Source organism: Hemitrygon akajei, chromosome 17, assembly GCF_048418815.1.
Source record: "Hemitrygon akajei chromosome 17, sHemAka1.3, whole genome shotgun sequence".
NCBI lineage: Eukaryota > Metazoa > Chordata > Chondrichthyes > Myliobatiformes > Dasyatidae > Hemitrygon > Hemitrygon akajei.
Window position 1 is genome coordinate 83,438,322 of NC_133140.1, and position 25,962 is coordinate 83,464,283.

At 43.4% G+C, this 25,962-nt stretch overlaps 1 protein-coding gene across 3 annotated transcripts in view; it reads right to left on the reverse strand.

The window, feature by feature from the left end:
• The window catches only part of LOC140740855 (cadherin-11-like), a 249,554-nt gene that overhangs the window by 72,684 nt on the left and 150,908 nt on the right, over positions 1-25,962 (reverse strand). For 2 of the 3 annotated variants that reach the window (XM_073070418.1, XM_073070419.1), the window contains exon 7: positions 21,973-22,229. In XM_073070418.1, coding sequence (XP_072926519.1) covers positions 21,973-22,229 — 257 coding nt within the window. The remainder of the gene's footprint in view (positions 1-21,972; positions 22,230-25,962) is intronic. The other variant, XM_073070420.1, reaches the window with a different exon arrangement.

Consider the following 25,962-nt stretch of genomic DNA (forward strand, 5'->3'; position numbering starts at 1 on the left):
ATCTTTTGAGGGAGATTGTTAAAATTTAAGGAAGAAGACCTGAGAGTTCGAGCAGAATTATAAAACAAAATCAATTTTGTGATGTACTCTGATCCCAGATCACTGAGAGCTTTAAAAACAAGAACTTTAAAATCAATTCTAAAAGATATATGAAGCTAATGCAGAGTAGCAAGGCTACAAGTGAAATGCTCCCTCATCCTGGTTTTAGTTAACTGTATCTATAATTTTAGTTATACTATAGTTATGTTGTTAAGACAGAGCAGCTGGAGTTTGAGTGAAGCAGTTCCCATTAGCAGAGGCATCAAGAACATCATGCACAGAGTGAAGCAGATTCTCGAAAGAGTTAAACCGTGTATGTACCAAAGTGTGATGCACGGCCGGGGGAGGTAGTGTGGCAGATTGAACTGCAGAGAGCAGAAGACAGCTGGATAGGTTCAAAATTCAAAGTGAATTTATTATCAAAGTACAAACATGTCACTACGTACAACCCTGAGATTTGTTTTCTTGCAGGGATATTCAATAAATCCATAATAGAATAATAACCAAAATGAAATCAGTGAAAGACTGCACCAACTTGGGAGTTCCACCAGTGTGCAAAAGACAACAAACTGGGCAAATACAAATGAAGGCAGTAATAATAATTAATAAATAAGCAATAAATATCTAGAACATGAAATGAAGAATGGGGTAACTGAGCACTGGGGAGAGGGCGGTAGTGTGGGGTTAACTGGATTACTCTTATGACCAGTATAGACTTGAAGGGCTGAATAGCTTCTTTCAACTCTGTGATCCCTTGATTCAAACACAAATTGGCTAGAACATAGAACAGTATAGTACTGAATCGACCATTTGTCTGACAATGTTGTGGAAATCTTGATGTCAACTTCAGGGTTAGTAAGTTTGCTGATGATGCAAAGGTTGAGGTGCTGTGGATAGTGTGGAGGGCTGTCAGAGGTTACAGCGGGACATCGATATGATACAAATCTGGGCTGAGAAGTGGCAGGCGGAGTTCAACCCAGATAAGTGTGAGGTGGTTCATTTTCATAGGTGAAATATGATGGCAGAATATAGTATTAATGATAAGACTCTTGGCAGTGTGGAGGATCAGTGGGATCTTGGTTCCAAGTCCATAGGACACTCAAAACTGCTGTGCAGGTTGACTGTGTGGTTCAGAAGGCTAACGGTGCATTGGCCTTCATCAATTAGGGGATTGAGTTCAAGAGCTGAGAGTTAACGTTACAGTTATATAGGATCCTGGTCAGACCCCACTTGGAATACTATGCTCAGTTCTGGTCACTTCACTACAGGAAGGATGTGGAAACTATAGAAAGGGTGCACAGGAGATTTACAAGGATGTTGCCTGGATTGGGGAGCATGCCTTATGAGAATAGGTTGAGTGAACTCGACCTTTTCTCCTTGGAGCAACAGAGGATCAGAGGTGACCTGATAGAGGTGTATACGAATGATGAGAGGCATTGATCATGTGGATAGTCAGAGGCTTTTTCCCAGGACTGAAATGGCTAACATGAGAGGACACAGTTTTAAGGTGCTTGAAAGTAGGTACAGAGATCTGAGATGTTAGGAATATGTTTTTTATGCAGAGAGTGGTGAGTGTGTGGAATGGGCTGCCGGAAACAGTGGTGGAGACGGATACAATAGGGTCTTTTAAGAGACACTTGGATAGGTACATGGAGCTTAGAAAAATAGAAGGCTATGGGTAACCCTAGGTAATTTCTAAAGTAAGTACATGTTCGGCACAGCATTGTGGGCCGAAGGGTGTGTTTTGTGCAGTAGGTTTTCTGTGTTTGTATGCTTCTTTGTAATTTGTACAAGATATCCTCCTCCTGCCTATCATCCATATCCCTCTATTCCCTTCATATTTACAAGCCATCTTTACAACTCGTTCTCCAAGAGGACACAACCTTGTCGTTGGGTTTGGTGACTTCCGTGCCTCAATGACCCAGAGATCTATGCTGGCTGGAGTCAATACTGTGGCACTTGGTAGGGTCACCCATGCCAAACAGATCGAAAGGTAGAGGCCAGACTAAGAGTTGTCAACCGGTCCTCCAGGTTTAAGGTGTTCAGCTCAGGGTTAACAACTCTAAATGGTAAAACAAATTGGCGAGATTAGCTCGCCTGCGGAGTTCTGGGATCTCGCGGCTTTGGAGACGGGCGGACCGAAGGTCGGTGTCTCTGTAAGAATCCGGTAAAGTCATGGGAGACAGAAGATCGAAAACATCAAGCTGGCTGCTGGCTGTGTGCCCACAGACCTGAGTTCTTTGGGCATAGAGCTCGGAAAAAGCAACACAATGGACTTTTAACATCGTAAAGCAGCGAGTTGTTTGTTATGTGTCCCCTCTCGCTGTGAAACAGAGACACCTCTTTTTCCCTTATTAGGGAGAGAGAAAGTCTGTGGTATGTCGAATTACCGGGTGAACAAGTAGTCTTTGGGGTACTGCAAGTTTGTGTCTTTATTGATGCTTTGCTACACGCTTTAGTGTTCGATAGTGGGTGCTGATGCTTTTTTTGCTGGTGGGGGAGAGGGGATTGTTGCTTGCTGCTGCTTAAACGTGGGAGGGGGAGCTGGGGGGGGTGGCTTTGGGGTACTAACATTTAACTGTCATTCATTCTTTGGGGCACTCCTCTGTTTCCGTGGATGGTTGGAAAGAAAAAGCATTTCAGGATGTACATTGTATATATTTCTCATTCATATGTCCATCTAAAAGCATCTTAAACTCTTAAAGATGATGTAAGGGCCTTGTTGATTTTGTTACTGAATGGGTGGTGATTAGCTACTTGGAATATACACCACCCAATCCCTTCAACCTGTGGTTTCTTCGATCTGCTGTTCCATGTTCAATCAGATCCCAGTCTGTAACTCTGTCCTGAACATAAACACCTCAAAGCACTCAATTAAATTCCAATATGTAATTCACGACCAAGTATCTTTTATTCTATACTCTAAACCACAGTACTAAATTCTAATCTGTAACTCACTCCCCAGAGTTTGCAGAGCAGACAAGTTAGACCGAATATCCTAATTCTGATCCTATATCTTATGGAGACTGTTATTCTATATATAATCTCCTCAAACCCCTTGATTAGATTCTAGTATTGAACCCACTCTTGAGAATCTGTTATTCTATATATAGATAAGTTGGACTTCTGGTTTAGATCCCAGTCTGTAACACATTCCCAGATATCTGTTATTCTGTACTTCAGCCGTTGGGGCAGTAGTGTGGCTGTTAGCGTAACGTTATTTAGCTGGTGATATAGGTTCAATACCCACTGATATCTGTAAGGAGTTTGTACATTCTCTCCATGACCATGCGGGCTTCCTCTGGGTGCTCCAGTTTCCTCCCACGTTCCAAAGACGTACAGGTTAGTAGGTTAATTGGTCACAGGGGTTGTAATTGGGCAGGGCAGCACAGCCCACTGGGCCAGAAGGGCCTGTTACTGTGCTGCAACTCTAAATAAAAAATAATAAATAATGTGATAATTTGACACCAAATATTAACACACTCTCAGCTCTTACTGCACATAAACCTCCTCTAATCAAAGGGTTTTGTACATTTAAATATAGAAAAACAAAAATGTTAGTTCTAAGGTAAACTCAGATGGATGTGGAGGCCAAGTCAATCGCTATATTTAAAGTAGAGGATGATAGCTCCTTGATTAGTCAGGCTTTTAAAGGTTACAGGGGAGAAGGCAGGAGAATAAGGCTGAGAGGGATATCAGCCATGATTGAATAGCAGAACAGACTCGATGGGCTGAATGGCCCGGTTCTGCTCTTATGTCTTATGGACTTATTGTAGGGCTGAGATTCAGAAGGTTTACACAGACAGCAAAAGAGAGCCAGGAGTGACTGTGAAAATGGAAATGTCTTCAGGAATCTGGAGCAAAATGAAGATCCGTAGGTGGTCAGTCAGGCTCCTAACTGCTCTCTGAATTATTTTTGAGCAAAATTCTTGGACTAATCCATTTGATGAATGGTAGTTCTACAAAGCGGGACACTTTCCATTTAATCATCCAGCCTCTCCTTGTATCAGCAGCCAACATGCGCTGCTAACTTGAGTTACAAGCAGAGTAATAATAATTACATTATTAGATTTCAGGTTTTAACTCTTTCTCTGGGTGTCTGTTATTCCGTATATAATTCCCTCAGAACAGCTCCATTGGAATTTAGCCTGTAACTGAATCCCAGGTACCGGTTCATCAACCTACTACCCACCCGCACAAACCCTTGGTCTTGCAGCGTGGTTCTTTCAAGGTGGTTGGTCGGCACAATAGCATAGTGTTAGCACAACGCCTCACAGTGCTAGTGAGTGGATGATCAGGGTTCAGTTCCCGCTGTTGTCTGTAAGGCATTTGTATGCCCTTTGGGTTTCCTCCCGCATCCAGGGACATGCGGGTTAGGATAAGTAAGTCTGATGCTGGAAGCACTCGCAGGCTGCCTTGGAGCGCATCCTCGGACTGTGTTGGTTATTGACGCAAATGACGCACTTCAAACATACAGATAATGTTTGACCACTACACGAGCTGCATCATACATCAGGAATGGCCCAGGTTACAGGAGCTGTAGGGCATCAGCACTACTTGCGGCATCGCAACATCATACGTGGCACATATTCCTCTGGTCTGTACAGTGTCAAGCCAGTGTGCAGCTCATACTATGAATGGTAGGACAATAGGAAGTGTTATGGAACAGAAGTGCAAGAGCATAGTCTGTTGAAAGTAGCAACACAGGCAGACAAGGAGGTGAAAAAGAAATTTAGCAGGCTGACCTTAACTGAGTATAGGAATTAGAACATTATGTTGCAGTTGGGGAAGCCACATTTGAAGCAGCATGCAGAGTTTTGGTCACCCTATTATTGAAAAGATGTTGTTAAAGTGGAAGGAGTGCAAACAGGACTATAAGGGCTGCAATATCAGAATCAGGCTTAATATCACCAGCATATATTGTGAAATTTGTTGATTTTCCGACAGCAGTACAATGTAGTACATAATAATAAAATAACTGTGAATTACAGTAAATAGTTCAATAAGTCATGCAAAAAGTAGTGAGGTAGTGTCCATGGTTTCAATGTCCCTTCAGAAATCTGATGGCAAAGGGCAAGAAGCTGTTCCTGAATCGTTGATTGTGTGCCTCAGAGATATGGCCAGGATAGGTCCTCACTCCTTGGAAGGTAGGAGAGTGAGGTGATGATTAGTGTTTCAAATTGAGAAACATTATAATGTTAAGCCATGTGTTGCTTTGGATTTCCTGCATCTGCAGATTTTCTCATGTTTGAGAGCATATACTATGTAACATAAATGGAAGCAGTCTTTGTTCCTGGGGTAGGGAAGTCTAAATGAAAGGAACATGGGAGGCAACGTTTTCACGCACAGGGTGGAGAGAATATGGAACGAGCTGCCAGACGAAGTGGTTACGGCAGATACAACAGCATCATTTAGTCTCACTGGGGAGGATGTACAGCAAATTGAAGACCCATACACATTGTTTAGGGAACAGCTTCTTCCCTCCAACATCAGATTTCTGAACCACACATGAATTCTGCCTCACTATTCATATTTTACACCTATTTTTTTCTAAGTTATAGTAATTTTTGTGTATAGCACCGCCCTGCTGCTGCAAAACAACACATTTCACGGCATATGTCAGCGATTATAAACCTGATTTTGACTCTGACATTTCTATCCTGGGGAAAAGATTGTGACTGTCTACCTTATTTAAGCCTCTCAGAATTTTATATAAATTTCTGTCACGTCTTCCTTCCACCTCTGATGCTCTAGGAAGAACTTTGACTGAACCCTTGAATATTGAAAGCTCTAGATAGGGTGCATGTCGAGAGAATGTTTCCTATAGTAGGTGAGTCTAGGACCAGAGGGCACAGCCTCAGAATAGAGGGACGTCCATTTTAGCCAGAGGGCAATGTATCAGTGGAATTCAATGTCACAGGCAGGTGTGGAGGCCAAGTCATTGGGTATATTTAAAGCAGAAGTTGATAGGTTCTTGATTAGTCAGGGCATCAAAGATCATGGGGAGAAGTCAGGAGAATGGGATTGAGAGGGACAATAAATCAGCTATAATGGAATGGCAGAACAGACTTGATAGGCTGAATGGCTTAATTCCTATATCTTGTAATCTTATTATGTTTCCTTATAGCTCATATACTCAAATCTGCACTGGTATACCTCTTCTGCCCCCTATCCACATTCTCCTCATCCATTCTATAAGGAGGCAAACAAAATTTCACACAAGATTCCTAGTGTGGTCTAACCAGAGTTTTACGAAGCTGCAATATGATCTTGAAACAATTCCCCATCTGATGAAGGCCAACACATCATACGCTTTCTTATTCACCGTATCAACTTGCACAGTAACTTTGAGGCATCTATGGGCATGGATCCTATGATCCCTCTGATCATCCACACTGCTTAGAATCCTGCCATAATGGGTACCACAAACACAAGAAAATCTTCAGACGTTGGAAATCCAAAGTAACATACACAAAATGCTGGAGGAAATCAGCAGGTCAGGCAGCATCGATGGAAAAAAGTAAACAGTTGCTGTTTCAGGCCGAAACCCTTCTTCAGGATTCTGGACTTCTTCACGAGTCTCAAAGAAGGTTCTCGGCACATCTACTCTATTTAAGCTTTTCAATATTTGATAGGTTTCAATGAGATCTCAGCAACACGCTGGAGGAGCTCAGCAGGTCGGGCAGCATCCGTGGAAACGAACAGTCAACGTTTCGGGCCGAGACCCTTCGTCAGGACTGAAGAGGGAGGGGGCAGGGGCCCTATAAAGAAGGTGGGGGGAGGGTGGGAAGGAGAAGGCTGGTAGGTGCCAGGTGAAAAACCAGTAAGAGGAAAGATCAAGGGGTGGGGGAGGGGAAGCAGGGAGGGGATAGGCAGGAAAGGTAAAGAAGGAATGTAAGGGGAAAGCACTATGGGTAGTACACCCAGAGCCATCAAATGCTCCTTATACATTAAACCTTTCATTCCTGGGATAATTCTGACGATCCTCCTCTGGGCCCTCCCCAATGCCAGCACATCCTTTCGTAGATAAGGGGTCCAAAATGATTCACAATACTCAAGTATGGTCTGACCAATGCCCTATAAAGCCTTCAGCTTTCTGCCTTTTCCAGTTGACAGAATCCTGATGAATTTCTGCTCTCATTGTTTTGAGCTCAGTGCCTCCTGAGTCCAGAAGGCAGAGTTCCCTTTGGACCTGCATGGGTTAAACGTAACAATGGCTTTCAGATAAGGTTTTTGAGCAGTTGGAAGCAGCTGGGAAGGCCAGATGCCAGCAGGGAAGTGGGGGAGTGGGGGTGTGAGGGGGAGAATGTTATCACACGCGGCACTTCAGCCAAACTGAAGAGGTAAAGTGAGAAGAGAATCAAAGTGTGATATGGACCAACTGTCACTGATACCAATGACAACGCACAGAGCAGATTTTCCTGACGACTAAGTCGTGTAATACAATATTGAAATGTAAAATATTCATATGCCTATTAATTTTATACAGCTCCATCTTTATTTGGAGTGTTTGCCAAGCTATTTTTAACTGCTAGGGCAGTAGAATTAATATCTACAGGTTGTGGATTGGGTTTGAGTAAAAGGAAGGTGTGTGAGAGAGAGGGAGAGGGAGGGAGGGAGGGAGAGAGGGGGGGAGAGGGGGAGAGAGGGGGAGAGAGGGGGAGAGAGGGGGAGAGAGAGGAGGAGAGGGGGAGAGAGAGGAGGAGAGAGAGAGAGGGGAGAGAGAGAGAGAGGGGAGGGAGAGAGAGGGAGGGGGAGAGGGAGGGGGAGCGAGAGAGAGAGAGAGAGAGAGAGAGAGAGAGAGAGAGAGAGAGAGAGAGAGAGAGAGAGAGAGAGAGAGAGAGAGAGAGAGAGAGAGAGAGAGAATGAATATGAATGAATCTATCTAGCTCTTGTCCCATAATCCTAGAATCCTAGGATGTCACAGGATTTTAAGGATAGACCCCCAGGACCAAAGTTCCAGACTCATAATTTTTTGTTGACCCCAAGCCCAACTCTTTACTTCTCCTTACATCTCACTCATCTCTCTCTAACCTGTTATAACAGAGAATGTCAGAAATTAGTTTGCTCATCTGATCTGTAAGACATGCTCTCTAATCCAGGCAGCAAACTGGTAAATCTCCTCTGAACCCTCTAAAGCTTCCACATCCTTCCTATAATGAGGTGACCAGAGCTGAACACAATATTCCAAGTATGGTCCAACCGGGGTTTTATAGAGCTGCAACATTACCTCATGGCTCTTGATCTCAATCCCATGACTAATGAAGGCCAACACTTCATACGCCTTCTTAACCATCCTATCAACTTGCGATGAAGAGACCGTGTTTTTTTTTTCTAGTAAGGTATGGAAGGGAATCTGCAGGTTTCCAGGTCCAGTCTGTCTATGCCTCATAACATCCTACACACCTCTATCAGGTCGTCTCTCACTCTCCTCTCTCCAATCACACCTCCATTCCCTACAATACTCCTCTTGAAAAACACTGCTTGATGTCCACCATTTGTGGTCCACTGGTGATGACCCCTCTCACCTTTACCTCAGCATTAAATATAATTTGAAAAGCAACTTGTGAAATACTTGCCCTGTGTTAATAGGAACATATAAACATAAGAGATTCTGCAGGTGCTGAAAATCTTCAGAAACACACACAAAATGCTGAAGAACTCAGCAGGCCAGGCAGCATCTATGGAGAAGAATAACATTTGATGTCTTGGGCCAAGATCCTTCATCAGGAAAGGGTCTCAGCCTGAAACATCAAATGTTTATTTCTGACTATAGATGTATAACAACATAACAAATGCTAAAACTCGTTAGAGAGGAGACAAGACAAAGCATGGTAGCATAATGGTTAGTACAATGCTTTACAGTACCAATGACCAGTGTTCAATTCCCGCTGCTGCCTGTAAGAAGTCTGTACGTTCTTCCCATTACTGTATGGGTTTCCTCCCACAGTCCAAAGACATACCGGTTAGTAGGTGAATTGGCTATTGTAAATTGTCCTCTGATTAGGCTAGGGATAAATTAGGGATTGATGGGTGGTCTGGCTCAAAGGGCCAGAAGGGCCTATTCCACACTCAATCAATCAATCAATAAATAAATAAAATGATTGGTGAGTGGATGATTTAAAAATAAACCTAAAGTCTGTCAGTAAAAAAGTGTTGAGAGGATTAATAGTACTTTAATTTTCATACTCCTTCCTGAGCTCAGCCAAAGCAAGGTCTAGTTAGTCTGTTACAATAAGAGGAGCCTTGTTTGTTTCAAGTACCTTGCAGGTATTGTTTTGAGTTTTTGGCAATTAGAGGGTTAATGACTGATTAGGATATTTGCACCCTGTGTTAATGAACAAGGCATCTTGCCATGCTTGCTGTGAAAGCTTGGGTATTTGTACCAACTCCTCAGTTCTGGACCCATGCCCTCTCAGTACGCAAGGGGAGAATGGGTTGCTTTCGATAAAATAGCATGTGTCGTTTTCGGGCCAATTGCCAGCATCAAAAGCTCACTTGCTGTTCACATCTTTATTTTTATTTTCACTTGTGATTAATGAAGAATTCTACACACACAGTTTGTAAAGGTCTCCTGGATTGTCGGAGAAGGAAAACTCTGATCTCAAACCTCCAGAGCCATGTGCAAATACCTGCTCAGGAAAGGCTTCGGCTGTAAACCCCGAAGGAAAGTCTAGAGCTGGAGTCCCACGCCGAGTTCAACCTTGACTGGCAACTCCTGCGATAACGCAGGTGCCAAACTGTATCGGTCTCTTCCGTTCCTTTAGGTTTATCAGTGGAGAGGGGGAGCTTGCTGTACTGCCCTGGCTTCAAATGAGGAGGAATTTTGTTAGCCAGATGGTGGTGAATCAGGTCAGGGTGTGAAAGGTTATGGGGAAAAGGCAAAAGAATTTGTTTGAGAGGGAAATGGATCAGGCATGATAAAATGGCAGAGTATACTCAATGGACCAAATGGCCTAATTCTGCTCTAACAGCTTATGGTCTTATGTGCTGCGTACTGGCTTGCATATACAATGTGGACAACTAGTATGCAACATCCATGGTTGAGTCGGAGCAACAGATGGCCTTTGGGTTTTGACAAATGCACCCTCTCCCGCAATGAGGAGATTGAGATTCTACGCTGTCAGAGGGGTGTGTATACACACCCAAACCCAAATACCTGTGGTACACACACACACACACACACCACCCCCCCCCCCAAATACCTGTAGGCTGTACTTCATTAGGAGTTTGAGGAGATTTGGCATGTCACCAAGGCTCTTGCAAATTTCCACCAATGTACCATGGATAGCATCACCATCTGGTATGGAGGGGCCACGGTATAGGATTAGTAAAAACTGCAGAGGGTTTTAAACTCATTCAGCTCCATCATGGGCAGTAGCCTCCCCAATATTGAAAACATCTTCAAAAGGAGGTGCCTCAAGAAGGCATCATCCATCATTAAGGACACTCACTATACAGGACATGCTCTCTTTTCAGTATTACCCCCAGAGCAGAGGTACAGGCCCTGAAGACACACATTAAAAGAACAGCTTCTTCCACTCCACCACCAGATTTCTGAACAGTCCATAAATCCAAGAGCACTACCTCACTATTTTGCTCTCAATTGCACTAGTTATCTTTTTTATTTCTATACAGTATTTCTTACTGCTTCTATAATGATTTTTGATGCATTGCATTGTGACACTGCTACAAAACAACAGACTTCGTGACATATAGTACGACAGTGATAATAAATCTGATACTGATTCACACTCACACACACACACACACACACACACACACACACACACACACACACACACACACACACACACACACACACACACACACACACACACACACACACACACACACACACACACACACACACATGCAAGATGGAGTCTGCATACAATGCTCCTTTAGTCGACATCTTCTGGATGGATTATGGAACCATCTTTTTCACTTCTTTTTTGTCTTTTACATTTGTTTCTCGTCTCGAATGTGATTCTGAAACTGTTGAGAGACTGTATTTTGCTGTTTGGGTGCTTCGGCACTCTGAGATTCCGGGAGGCAGACTCAGTGTGAGCAAACCTTGCGGCGAGAAGCCTACAGGATGGCACGTGAAATGACTTTTCACCCCATTTCGCCGATTATAACATCCACTGTTTGCCAATTAAAGGGACGAGGACGACTGAAACATCAAGGCGAGTGCGAAAGTTTGGTGATCGTTTGGGTGTCCCAGTGCTCTGCAATGTCCAAGAGGCATGCGCAAACCTCATAGCGGGCAGGCTGTAGGACGGGGCACAAGGCAACGCTTGGCTTCACTTCGCTGATTAAAGCTCCCATTTTTCGCTGATCAAAGTGACGAGGGAGATTGAAGCACCGAAGCGAGTGCAGAGGGTGAGCGCTGTCCGCTTGCCTTTTGATCAGATGCTCTGCACCGGAGAGGGGAGGGTCTGCCGCTGCAGACTGTTGTCCAGGTGTTTCTTGCATTCAGATTTGGACTTTGGACTATAGACTTCTTTTCTGCCTTAATAGTTTTTATATTCTTTGGGGTTTTTTTTGGGGCCGATGTTCTTGTTTTTGTCTTTAGAGATCAATGTGCCCGATATGTTGTGTTCCTGGTTTTTTTGTGTGGGAAGAGGAATGGGGGAGGGGTGGTCGAATAGTTTATGTACCTATTCTGTTTTTATTTGTTTTTTTTCAGGGAGGTAGAATTTGGAGGTTGATATTCGTGCTGCCTTTCTCTTCTTTCTTGATTTCATGGCTACCCAGAGAACTGAAGAGTTTGAGAGTGGTAAAATGGATGATAAATGAACCTTTGAAGCATACAGGCACATACTCACTGGAATTCAGAAGAATGAGGAGGGGATCTCAATGAAACCTATTAAGTGTTGAAAGGCCTTGATAGAGTGGATATGGAGAGGATGTTTTCTATGCTGTAATTTCCAGAGAACACAGCCTCAGAATAAAGGGATGTCCTTTTAGAACAGATATGGGGAGTAATTTCTTTAGCCAGAGAGTGATAAATCTGTGGAATGCTTTGCTACAGGTATCTGTGGAGGTCAGGTGATTGGGTATATTTGAAGCAGAGGTTGATAAATTCTTGATTAGTCAGGGCATGAAAGAATACAGGGAGAAGGCAGGAGATTGGGGCTGAGAGGAAAAATGGATCAGCCATGATAAAATAGCAGAGAGGACTCATTGGGCCAAATGGCCCTATTCTGATCCTACAGCATATCTTATGATCTTATAAGCATATGCAGACAGAGACAGCCACGTACACAAACATACATGTAGCTGGAATGTGTGTGGAGGTACACACACACTCGTGACCACTCACATATGAACAAAGACCATAGAACATGATAGCAGAGTATAGGCCTTTCAGCCCACGATGTTGCAACCTACTCTAAGATCAATCTAACCCTTCCCTCCTATACAGCCCTCCATTTTTGTATAATCCATGTGCCTATTTCAGAGTTTCTTAAACACCATTGTAAATGGCAATGGCAATGGCAAACCACTTACACTGAAAAAATTGCCAAAACCATTGATACTCATGGGACCGCGATCGTCCATGTCATATCACACGGCACATAATGATGACAGATGTATCTAACTTTACCACTACTCAGGCAGGGTGTTTTGCTGCTCTTCATCTTCAGGTCACCTCTCATCCTCCTTCACTCCAAGCAGAAAATTCACTCATAAACAAATGCTGTTTGATCCAGGCAGCATCCTGGTAAGTCCCCGCAATAATTTTAACAAAGGTGAAGGTCTGGCTCTAAATAAGAACTGGAATTTGATTGTAAACACGGTGGGACAGCAAAAACCTGATTGGAAGAGGACTAACCAATCAGGACAGACAGACAATGGGATATAAATACCACTGGACTTGACATGCCCAGGCATCATCCTTGATGAAGATGGCAGAGTTCGTTATCGAAACATCGGTTGAAATCGATACTTGTACCCAGCCAGAAAGCTAAGAGCTTATTCCTCCTCTGCACCCTCTCTGAAACTTCCATATCAGAACTGAGGCGACCAGAACTGAACACAATTATCCAGATGTGATCTAACAATGGTTTCAAAGAGCTGCACCATTACCTTTTAAACTCAATCCCCTGACTATATGCCTTCTTAATCACCCCGTCAACTTAAGCGACAACATGGAGCGTTTGAACTAGAGGGCTGAAACCTAGTAAATATGCAGGTGCTGTCAGTCGAGTCTAACACTTTTCAAAGAGAGCTCTCAAATTAAAAGAACAGTTCTGTGTCGGATTTAAATTCGCATCCCCAGCATTTTAAGAATTGAACAGCCCTGCCTCAATCACCATCCTCCCTCAAAGGAAAGCCATTTTGATTCAGCCGGCAGATCTAAGTTATTATAAGTTGGAATCGTCGCCTGCAGACGCTGGAAATAGTTTGCGAATCTATCACTGCCTTCCAGTTGGCGGGTGTCTGGGGAGACAAGTAACAACTCGTGACAGAAAGCAATGTGTCCCACACATAGCTGCTCCGCAGTCTCGTCCTCTGGGGAGCTTACATTTGCAAAGCACTGTTGTCAAACAGATCAAATGCAGCTGGGATTACTGGAGCACTGAGCCCATCATGCAGCCTGCTAGAATCTAATTCCAAAGTTGTGAAAAGAGATTTGTAAAATCCCACTTTTGCAATTCACTTACATTGAAATGTAATACTCAGTTCCTTTTCACAATTACATTTCCACTGATGTACAGCATAAGTGAGAATGCTAATTTTATGTTGTGATTTTCCAATAAGGAGGGATGAAATTTGTTTTCCAGCTCAATTGTAATAACTCTCTCCAGCCACAGGGGATTGAAACCACAGTGTGTCCATTTTAGCAGGAGCACAGTATCAAAAAAAAAGGTTAACTTGCAGGTTGAATTAGTGGTAAAGAAGGCAAATGCAATGTTAGGCTTCAGTTCGAGAGGGCCGGAATTTAAAAGCAGGGATATAATGGTGAGGTTTTATAGGGCATTGGTCAGACTGCACTTGGGAGTGTTGTGAGCAATTTTTGGACCCCTTATCTAAGAAATACCATGCTGGCATTGGGGAGAGTCCAGAGGAGGTTCACAAGAATGATTCCAGGAATGAAAAGGTTCACTTATAAGGAGTGTTTGATGGCTCTGGGCCTGTGCTCGCTGGAGTTTAGAAGAATTGGGGGGTGGATTTTCAAATTCAAAAGCCCTAGCTAGAGTAGATGTGGAGAGAATATTTCTATAGTTGGCGTCTATGACCAGAAGGCACACCCTCAAAATAAAGGGACACCCATTTTGAATAGAGATGCAAAGGAATTTCTTTAGCCAGAGGGTGGTGAATCGGTGGAATTCATTGCCACAGATGGCTGTGGAGGCCATCATTCAGTATATTTAAAGTGGATGCTCTTGATTACTCAGGGCATCAAAGGTTATGGGGAGAAAGCAAGAGAACTGGGTTGAGAAGGATAATGAATCAGCCCTGATGGAATGGTGAAGCAGACTTGATCGACTAAATAGCTAATTCTGCTCCTATATCTTATGCTCTTATAGTTTAAATGTAAGGGAACTGATTGACCCCTCTATATCAAATAATTTGCCTGGACGTCCTGATTTTCCAAAAATATTCCAGTGATGCATGTTGAGGCATCTTATTGTGGCAAATAATTATAGACATATAAATAAGACCTATTGTACCTCTGCAGCCTGCATTATCATTCAATAAGATTGTGATAGATCACAGAAATAGCTGGTGTATAGGTAGAGCTGCAATCATACAGAAACATACAAAACCTACAGCACAATACAGGCCCTTCGGCCCACAAAGCTGGACTGAAGATGTCCCTACCTTAGAAATTACTAGGCTTGCCTATAGCCCTCTATTTTACTAAGCTCCATGTACCTATCTAAAAGTTTCTTAAAAGACCCTATCATATCAGCCTCCACCACCGTTGCTGGCAGCCCATTCCACGCACTCACCACTCTTTGAGTAAAAAACTTACCCGACATCTCCTCTGTACCTACTCCCCAGCACCTTAAACCTGTGTCCTTGTGGCAAACCATTTCAGCCTCCAACTATCCACACGGTCAATGCCTCTCATCATCTTATACACCTCTATCAGGTCACCTCTCATCCTCCATCAGTCCAAGGAGAAAAGACCAAATTCACTCAACCTATTCTCATAAGGCATGCTCCCCAATCCAGGCAACATCCTTGTAAATCTCCTCTGCACCCTTTCTATGGTTTCCACATCCTTCACATGAGGTGACCAGAACTGAGCACAGTACTCCAAGTGGGGTCTGAGCAGGGGTCCTACCAATGCACCATACACCTTCTTAACCACAGAGTCAACATGTGCAGCTGCTTTCTGAGCATCCTATGGACTCAGACCCCAAGATCCCTCTGATCCTCCACGCTGCCAAGAGTCTTACCATTAATACTATATTCTGCCATCATATTTGACCAACCAAAATGAACCACTTCACACTTATCTGGGTTGAACTCCATCTGCCACTTCTCAGCCCAGTTTTGCATCCTATCAATGTCCCGCTCTAACCTCTGACAGCCCTCCACACTATCCACAACGCCCCCAACCTTTGTGTCATCTGAAAACTTACTAACCCATCCCTCCACTTCCTCACCCAGGTCATTTATAAAAATCACGAAGAGTAAGGGACCCAGAACAGATCCCTGAGGCACAGCACTGGTGATCAACCTCCATGCAGAATATGACCTGTCTACAACCACTCTTCGCCTTCTGTGGACAAGTCAGTTCTGGATCCACAAAGCAATGACCCCTTGGGTCCCATATCTCCTTACTTTCTCAATAAGCCTTGCATGGGGTACCTTAACAAATGCCTTGCTGAAATCCATATACACTACATCTACTGCTCTTCCTTCATCAATGTGTTTAGTCACATCCTCAAAAAATTCAATCAGGCTTGTAAGGCACGACCTTCTCTTTACAAAGCCATGCAGACTATTCCTAATCATATTATACCTCTCCAAATCGGGAAGAATAACTTCAATCTGATGGCATGAACATCAATTTCTCCAACTTCTGGTCATTTTTGCCTCTCCCGTCTCTCTTCTTAATTCTGAGGTACCCACTTACTTCACACAGGCTTCGTGAAGTAGAACATGAGAACATGGTAACCTGCTTCAGTGACTATTGTTCAGAAGCACCTACATCAATTATAATTCCTTCTTCAGTCCTTTTACACCATTCACCTCCTAGTTTCTTACTTCATCTTCCTTTCCCTATCAACCTGGCTTCACCAATCACCTCCTAGCTTGTCCTCTATCTTCTCCCCCTCCTTCTTATTCCTGCTTTATCCCCCCTCCTTTCCAGTGCTAATGGGGTTTTAGGCCTCAGACGTTGACTGTTCATTCATTTCCATAGATGCAGCCTTTCTGCTGAGTTCCTCCAGAGTTTTACATGTTGCTCAGGAAAGTTAACAGAATATGACGTGTTATTGCAAGTACAGATGCAGGAAATCGGAGCTAAAAAGGAAAAACTCTGTAATCAGTCAACAAGTTAGGCAGCATCTTCAGAGAGGAGGCATCACTGACAGGTTTGGAAAGCATCTGTCTTTGAGATGAAACATTAACTCTTCTTTCTCACTCCACAGGCATTACCTGACCTCCTGAGTCTTTCCAGCATTTCCAGCTTTCATTTATTCATTTTTAATTACCATCAATCCACCATCAGTGACCAGCACAAAGTTAAATTATCAAATATCATTAAATTGCTCTTCTATTTAACCTAACTCTTTCTTAAAAGTGTTGAGCCATCTGTCTCTTTATTTCTCTATGCGAACTGGAGACAAATTTTGTTTAAAATCCCTTCTTGTGAATCACTTGGGGATATTTTAATAAGATGATGGTGCAATATAAATAAAAGTATTTAAAAATGCATTACAGAGGACTGTACTATTTTCTGGCAAGAAATGATGAACAGTCAGCAGTTCCATGGTAAATTTTAAAGAAAATCTAATTTGCAACATTGGAGAACACATTGAATTGTTGAACCCTCGTGCCCATAAGTTGCAGAAGTAATTTTAGAGAGACCACCATGACGGTCACAGAGAAAGGTTGTCACAGTGACTAATTCACCTGGTGAAGCCAGGATTTGCTGCTAAGTTTATAAAACTCCCAAAACCTTGCATAACTTACATTGCACCATGCAAAAATTTAATTGGTTTGATAATTTTATGACACGGTTACATGAATATCAGCTTGTGCTTGGTAAAAAAATAGTTTAATATTCAAAGACACTTTATTATCGAGGTACATATACTCCCAGTGGCCACTTTATTAGGTACCTCCTCTACTTAATAAAGAAGCCACTGAATGTATGTTTATAGTCTTCTACTGCTGTCGCCCATCCTCTTTAAGGTTCAACGTGTTGGGCATTCAGAGATGCTCTTCTGCACACCACTGTTGTAACGCGTGGTTGTTTGAGTTATTGTCACCTTCCTGTCAGCTTGAACCAGTCTGGCCATTCTCCTCTGACCTCCCACACTAACGAGGTATTTTTGCCCACAGAACTGCCACTCACTGGATGTTTTTGATTGTTTCTTTGCACCATTATCTGCAAACTCTAGAGACTGCTGTGCGTGAAATTCCCAGGAGATCGGCGGTTTCTGAGATACTCAAACCACCATGTCCGGCACCAGCAATCATTCCACCGATAAAGTCACCAGATCACATTTCTTCTCCATTCTGATATTTGGTCTGAACAACAACCTCTTGACCGTGTCTGCGTGCTTTAACACATTGAGCTGCTGCTATATGATTGGCTGATTAGATATTTGCATTAATGAGCAGGTGTACGGGTTTCTTAATACAGTGGCCATGAGTGCATGCCACCATATACCACACTGAGATTAATTATATTGCAAGAATTCAGAGTAGAACAGAGAAATACAATAGAATCAATGAAAATCTGCACACAAAGACTGAAAAACAACCAATGTGCAAAGAAAACAACAAATAAAAGTGGCATAAGCAAACAAAAAATCAGCACTGAGGTTTAGGAGCTAGAGATGATGATGGTGAACAGTGCTGACAGATCCCTATATAATACAGAAGGTCAACTTTCCTCCATAAACCAGATGCAGCTGGCACAAGTACTACACAGTGCATCTGCCAAGGACTCTGAGCCAATGCTTAGGATTCTGTTCACTCTCCTGGACTGGGAATTCAATCCTCAGCATTCAAGATCAGGCATAGACTTGTATTTCAACAAGCCCAGAAAATTGGGATTGACACTTCCAATAGGGCAGAAGACATAATTCGTAGTAAAGGATGGCACACTTACTTAGCCCTTTACCTTTCTTACCTATTACCATTCAGCTTCTCGCTTCATTCCCCTCTTCCCCAAACATCCACCTTTCCCCCTTACCTGGCTTTTCCTAACACCTGCCAGCATGTACCAATTCCTCTCTCCTCACCTTCTATTTCCGGTTCTGCCTCTTTCCTTTCCAGTCCTGGTAAGGGGTCTTAGCCAAGGTGTTTTACACCTGGTTGGGGGAAACCTTTCTGTATACATTATATGGTTATATGCATTATATATATGTATATAGTTAAATGACATAAACCTGATTTAACTTGAACAGTTTATTTCCCTCCATAGATGCTGCCTGACCTGATGAGTTACTCCAGAACTTTGTATGTGTTGCTCTGGATTTCCAGCATCTGCAGAATCTCTTGTGTTAATGGGTTTTCTAGTCACCTTGTTGTTCACGGAACCTTGCTGTGTGACAGATTTTTTTTTGTTAGAATCAGAATCAGGTTTAATATCACCAGCATATGTCATGAAATTTATGTACAATCTGTAAAAATTACGCAGCAGTACAATCCAATGAATTACATCAAATCAAGACTATGAATTACAATAAATAAATATATAAAATAGATAAATTAAGTAAGTACTGCAAACATAAAAAAGTAAAGATGTAATGATCATGGGTTCAATGTCCATTCAGAAATCAGATGGCAGAGGGGAAGTTGTTCCTGAATCATTGAGTGTGTGCCTCTAGGCCAGTGTCAAATAGGCTCTAGACAAACTGAGCGATTGTAAAGATCAGACAGACATGAAACATCACATCCTCATGCCTTCCCTATCAGTTTGGAGGAGTTTAACCAGGCCAACTTGAAAGAGTCTATAAAAAATTATTACCAACAAATCATTCAGAGGTCACAGCAGAAATGAACAGCACACTGATGATGTCTCCTCGTGTGGTGATGAAATGTTTGCAAATAGATTGCCAAGATCAGAGAACAACTCAACCCAGACAACAACAGATCACTTGTAGTACAAGAGGAACCAACACACTGGACCACTGTTACACCACCAGCAAGAGCACTCACCGTGCTATCCCACATCCACACTTCAGAAAGTCTAATCACCTGGCTGTACTTCAACTCCCAGAATCTAGGCAGTGATTGAAGACTGATTTCTCACTCGGTAATAGTAATCACAACACAAAAATATTAAGCTTGGGAGGGTACCTGGACTGGATGTCTTGAGGTCCTAAGAAGAGACTGAATAGGCTGAGGCTGTTTTCTCTGAAGCAGAGAGGCTGAGGAGTGATCTTATAGAGATTTATACAATTATGAAAGGCGTTGAAAAAGAAGATGGCCACAGGTTGGGAAGTCTAGAAATAGTTTTAACGTGAGAGGAGAAATAAATATTTAATGGTATATGAGGAACATAAAGATATGATAAATTACAAATATCAGAAGAAAAGGATTTATAATGTAATATATATATTAACATAGATGGTCATATTTACATCCTGCTGCAATTGAATCCTTAACTTCCTTATTAAAAGACCACAGTCAATGTTCGAAGTTCAAAGTAAATTTATTATCGAAGTACATTTATAGTATGTCACCATATAAAGCCCTGAGATTCATTTTCTTATGAGCATACACAGAAAATCGATAGAATAGTAACCATCACAGGATCAATGAAAGATCAACCAGAGTACAGAAGACAACAAACTGTGCAAATGCAAATATAAGTAAATAGCAATAAATCATGAGAATATGAAATTATGTGATAAAGAGTCCTTAAAGTGAGATCATTAGTTGTGGGAAAATCTCAATGGATGGGCAAGTGAATGCAGTTATTCCCTTTTATTCAAGAGCCTGGTGATTGCGGGCTAGTAACTGTTTGTAAACCTGGTGGTGTGAGTCCTGAGGCACATGTACCTTCTACCTGACGGCAACAGCAAGAAAAGAGCATGGCCTGGGTACTGAGGATCTCTGATGATGGATGTGAATCAATAATAACACCACCTCTTGGCTGACAATCAACACGGTACACCTGAAGTATGTGTGCTTAGCTCACTGCTCTCCATTTGACACTCAGGGTTGTGTGGCTCAAGCACCATTTTCAAATTTGCCAGTGACACCGCTGTTGTTATAATCTGAGAAGGCAATGATGAGGCGTACAGGAGCAGGATAGATCAGCTATTGCTCGAGTTGTGTTGCAGAACAACCTTGCACTCAATGTCAGTAATACCAAGTAATTGATTGTGGACCGGGAAGGGAACATCAGGAGAACACACACCTCATCAAAGAGTGAGCAACACCCTTCAAGTTCCTGGATGTTAACATCTTGTAAGATCTATCCTAGGCCCAACAAAATGATGACATCATACAAAAGGCACAACAACAACTATATTTCTTTATGGCTTTAAGGAGATTTGGAATGTCACCAAAGACACCCTGGATTTCTACAGATGAATGGTGGAGTGCATTCTGACTAACTTCATCACAACTTTCATCACAGTCTGGTACAGAGGCTGCAATGCACAGGATTGAAAAGAGCTACGGGAGAGTTGTGGGCACAGCTCTTCCTACCATCAAGGACATATTCAAGAGACAGGGCCTCAAAATGCTGGCATCTATCATGAAGGAGTCTCATCAAACGGGACATGCCCCCTTCTCATTTCCACCAACAGGGAAGAGGTACAGGAGTCTGAAGCCCCAAATTCAATGTTTTAAGAAAAGCTTCATCCTCTGTACCATCAGATTTCTGAAAGATCCATGAACCCATGAACACTACTTCATTATTCCTCTTTTTGAGGCAAGTATAGGGGGAGATGTCGGAGGTAGGCTGGTGGATGTGTGGAATGCCCTGCCAGGGATGGTGGCTGAGACAGATACATTAGAAACATTTAAGAGTCTTTTAGATAGACATACGGATGATAGCAAAATGGAGGACTGTATAGGAGGGAAGGGTTAGATTGACCTTAGAGTAGATTAGGGAGTGGTCGTAATAGGGGTGACATGGTAATGTAGTGGTTAGCGTACTACTAGTACAGAGCCATCAAACTGAGTTCAGTCCTCCTGCTGTATGTGAGGACATTGTACCTTCTCTCCATGACCGTTTGTGAGGTTCCTCCAGGTGCTCCAGTTTCTTCCCCAGTCCAAAATTGTACTGGTCAGAGGATAAATTGGTTATTTCCCATCGCTGCCTGTTAGGAGTTTGTATGCTCTCTCCATGCCTATGTGGGTTTCCTCCGGGTGCTCTGGTTTCCTCCCACTGTCCAAAGCTGATAGGTTAATTGGTCACTGTAAATTGTGCCGTGATTGGGCTAGTGGATTTCTGGGCAGTGCAGCTCCAAGGGCTGGTAGGTCCTATTCTGTGCCGAATCTCAATACAAATATTTTAAAACTGTAAATTGCCCTGTGATTAGGCTAGAGTTAAATCGATAGGTTGCTTGGCAGTGTGGCTGATAGGGTCAGAAGGACCTGTTCACACCGTCTCTCTAAACATAAATAAATAATGTCATCACAACATCATGGGCTGAAGGGCCTGTGCTGCGCAGGTCTGGTGTAAGTTCTATGTTCTGTTTCATTGGCAGTACAGTGCCTCTGAGTATAATGAAAAGGACTAACAAGGCGACATAAAAACTCATGCCTCTTTACCTGATGGGACTGCGGCCCAGGTCATGGTCCATAGCGCGCACCTGCCCCACCGACGTTCCGGCCGGGGCACTCTCGTTGACCTCCATGACGTAGTCAGGCTGGGAGAATACCGGAGGCTCATCAGCATCCTCCACGGAGATCTTGACCGTGGTTGTATCCTTGAACGGACCCCTGCTGACGAAACGCGAGTCGAAGAACGCATTGGCTGCCTCCACCTTCAGCGAGTAGGACTTCTTGGCTTCGAAATCCAAGCCCTGCTGGAGAGAGTGACAGAGATGGATCAGCTGGCAATCGGAGAAGGCTGAGCTCAAAGGAAGACTGATGAATGGAGTGGGTGTGGGAGCAACACCATGATGGAAGATAATACATCTTCTAAGAGAGTGACTGGAAATGAAATATATCCTGTAGCGGTACACCAACTGGGCTGGGGGAAGAACACCCCTTCCATCAGCATCTCTGCTACATACGCCTCCTTACATTTGGTCAACTGGTTAACTGTTATGGTGACATGTATACGGGAGCTATTAATCATAAACACAAGAGGCTCAGCAAATGCTGGAAATCCAGAGTAACACACAAAATGCTGGAGGAACCTGGCAGGTCAGGCAGCATCTATAGAGAGGATATTCCTTCCTCAAGACAGTGGCATTCATTAGTCCTGAAGAATCATCTTGACCTGAAACACTGACTCTTTTTTTCCTCTCCATAGCTGCTGCTTGACCTGCAGAGCCCTCCGGCATTTTGTGTGTGTGTTGCAACACAGTATCAGTGAAGAGTGCAGCTTATTATCCACACCAGGATGTCCCGACTCAAAAGCAGTTACTTTCCCCAAGCAGTAAGGCTGATCAACTCCTCCACCCACTAACCCACCCCTCCACACTCCCAATCACCACTACTTTATCATTTCCTGTCAGTCACCTCCTGTGCCTAGTATCACCTGATGGATCTATGCATATATTATTGTATTATACATATCTATGTCTATCATATCTATTTATAATCATTGTGTTTCTATTATGTATTTATGGCTATTGTGGTTTTTTATGCTGCATCAGATCCTTTTTAACTGTATACTGATCAATGACAGTCATTATCATCATTATTATGTGTCATGTCTTATAATATGGGCAACAATTATGGCCTTTCTATGGCCATGATTGTTCTTGGCAAAACTTTTCTCCAGAAGTGATTTGCCATTGCCTTCCTCTGGACAGTGTCTTTACAAGATGGGTGACCCCAGCCATTATCAATACTCTTCAGAGACTGTCCGCCTGGTGCCAGTGGTTGCATAACCAAGACCTGTATATGCACCAGCTGCTTACACGACCATCCACCTCTTGCTCCTGTGGCTTCAAGTGACTCTGATATGAGGGGAGGGGGTTAAGCAGGGGTTACACCTTGCCCAAAGGTGACCTGCAGAATAGCAGAGGTAGGGGAGCCTCTGCCTCACAACTCTGTGAGAGATGTTTCTCCATCCCGTCACCCAAATAATAATAAACAATCCTAAATCTTGAAAGCTCTGTTTTTCATGCCATCCATACAGATCACTGCAGGCAGCCCGCAATACCTCCTCAGGGTGTGCTAGTTAACGCAAAGGACGTATTTCACTGCATGTTTTAATGTACATTGAAGTCTGAATATGAATCTAAGTTAATTACAGTGCAAAGTGATGTCATAGTCACATTGCTGCTAAACTGTAGTAATTAGAGTTCCTTAATGATGTCATAGCTGAGGGGGGTGGGGCGGGCACAGTGCGGACAAGCTCCTATTACCTATGAAATGCTCCAAGTGTCGTGTGTCACAAGTAGCACCTGACAAGTCCAGCTTCTGGCCTTCAACCGTGGCTTAACGACTAAGCCTGGTGGACCCGTTTCTACTGACAGGAGAAGGAGCAAAGATGGGTTATTAGCTCCTTAAAACCAGTCACTTCGGGCAGATGGGGCTTAGCAGCTCATCCAGGAGAAGGAAAACTCTGATCTGAAACCTCCGCTGCCTTGCTGTACCCACTCATGGGGACGACTTCAAGAGTAAACCCCGAGGAAAAATCCAGAGTTTATTTTCTACGGCAGTCCTGCATTGAGTTCAATGCTGACTGGCAACTCCTGTGATGCCACTGGTGGCAAAGCGTATCGGCCTCTGTTGTTCATCAGCTGTGCTGAGCAAGGAGGTTTGCTACATGGGCAACAGCTTGCTCTCCAATCTACAGCCCTGGCTTGCATACCAGATGAAAAGTTAGGGTGCAACATGATGGTCGATCCCAACCAACGGAGGGGCTCACTGTTGGTTCAAGAACCAAGTTTCTCTTTGCTCTAATTGTGTGCATTCTTGTAAAGGTTTGTAAATGCTACTCAGCTGATGCTATGTACCTATGATGCTGCTACAGGTAAGTTTTTCATTTCACCTGTGCATACACGTACTGGTGCATATGACATTAAACCTGACTTTGAGGGAAAGAGGCTATTCGGCCCATCATGCATGCGCTAACCAGTGGACATCCATCTGCATTAATCTCATCCTGGCCAAGGCAATTCAAGTGCTTATCCAGACATGTCTTTAGTGGGCCTGTAACTCTGCTTTCATTGCTCTCTTTAGCAGATAGTTGCTCTGTTCTGATCAGTTAAAATCCATCCCCAGTAACAGCAAGGATTATTTTTAATCCAGGTAGTCATACCTGAACTAAAATTAACCATTCTGCTGGAGGAACTCCAGCTGGGACACCATGGTAGCGTAGCAGTTAGCATGACGTTATTACAGCTCAGGGCATCGGGAGTTCGGAGCTCAGTTCCTGCATCCCCTGTAAGAAAGTTTGTATTTTCTTCCAGTGTGTGCGTGGATTTCCTCAAGTTTCAGGCTCCAGTTTCCTCCCACAGTCCAAAGATGAACTAATTAGTAGGTTAATTGGTCATTGTACAAAAGTTTTCCTGTGACGAGGCTAGGTTTAAATCGGAGAGTCGCTGGGCAGTGCAACTTGGTGGACCGGAATGGCTGTTCAGTACAGAACTCCAATTATTTATTTATGTGGAGGTACACCACGGGACAAGCTCTTCTGGGCAATGAGCCACCCATCCATCTAACCCTTACTTCATCTGAGGACAATTTACAATGAACAATTAACCTACATCTCTGGAGGAAACCTGAGCACCCGGAGGAAACTCATGCGGTCACGGGAAGAATGTGCAGACTCCTTACAGAGGGTGCTGTAATAGTGTTATGCTAACCATTATGTTATCATGGCGCCCCTAAGAGGGTTCAGGGGACATTTAGATATAGAGCCAATCTGCACAGAATCAGGCCCTTCAGCCCACAGATTCTGTGCTAACCTTCAACTACCCATTTACCCCAATCCTACGCTAATTCCCTTCTATACGCTCCATGTTCTCATCCACTCCCCCCCACCCCCACATTCTGTCACCAATTTTGGTAAACTACCATGAGGGTTAACCTACCTAATCACATGTCTTTAGAGATGTGAGCGGAAACCACCGAGTGACAGGGAGATCATACAAACTCCACACAGAGAGCATGGAAGGTCAGGTTCGAACCTGGGTCTCTGGCAGTTGGCACTGTGCCACCCGCTCAACACTACACTCGCTGGAGTGACCTGACATACACAACTAGGATATTAACTGATCCCATATCATGAGTTAGCAACCCTCAACCAAAGAGTGGGCAACAGGGGCACATTTGGGAACAGGATGAGCTCTGTGAGTAAATATAATTATCCAAACAGCAGAGAGAATGCAGGATCTATTCATGAAAGGTCAATATCAAACAAGGGAAATTTTCACCCTGGGTCTTACACTCAGACATCCTTCCCTACATGATTGTGAGGGTCCATCATTACCCCTGCAGAGAACACAGAGGAGAAAGAAATCCTTTGGCACAAATTTTCCATGCCAACCAAGATGCTCATCTTGTGCTGGTCTCATTCATCTGCGTTTGGCCCAAGTTCCTCAAAGTCTGCCCTATCCATCTCTTTAAATGTTGTAA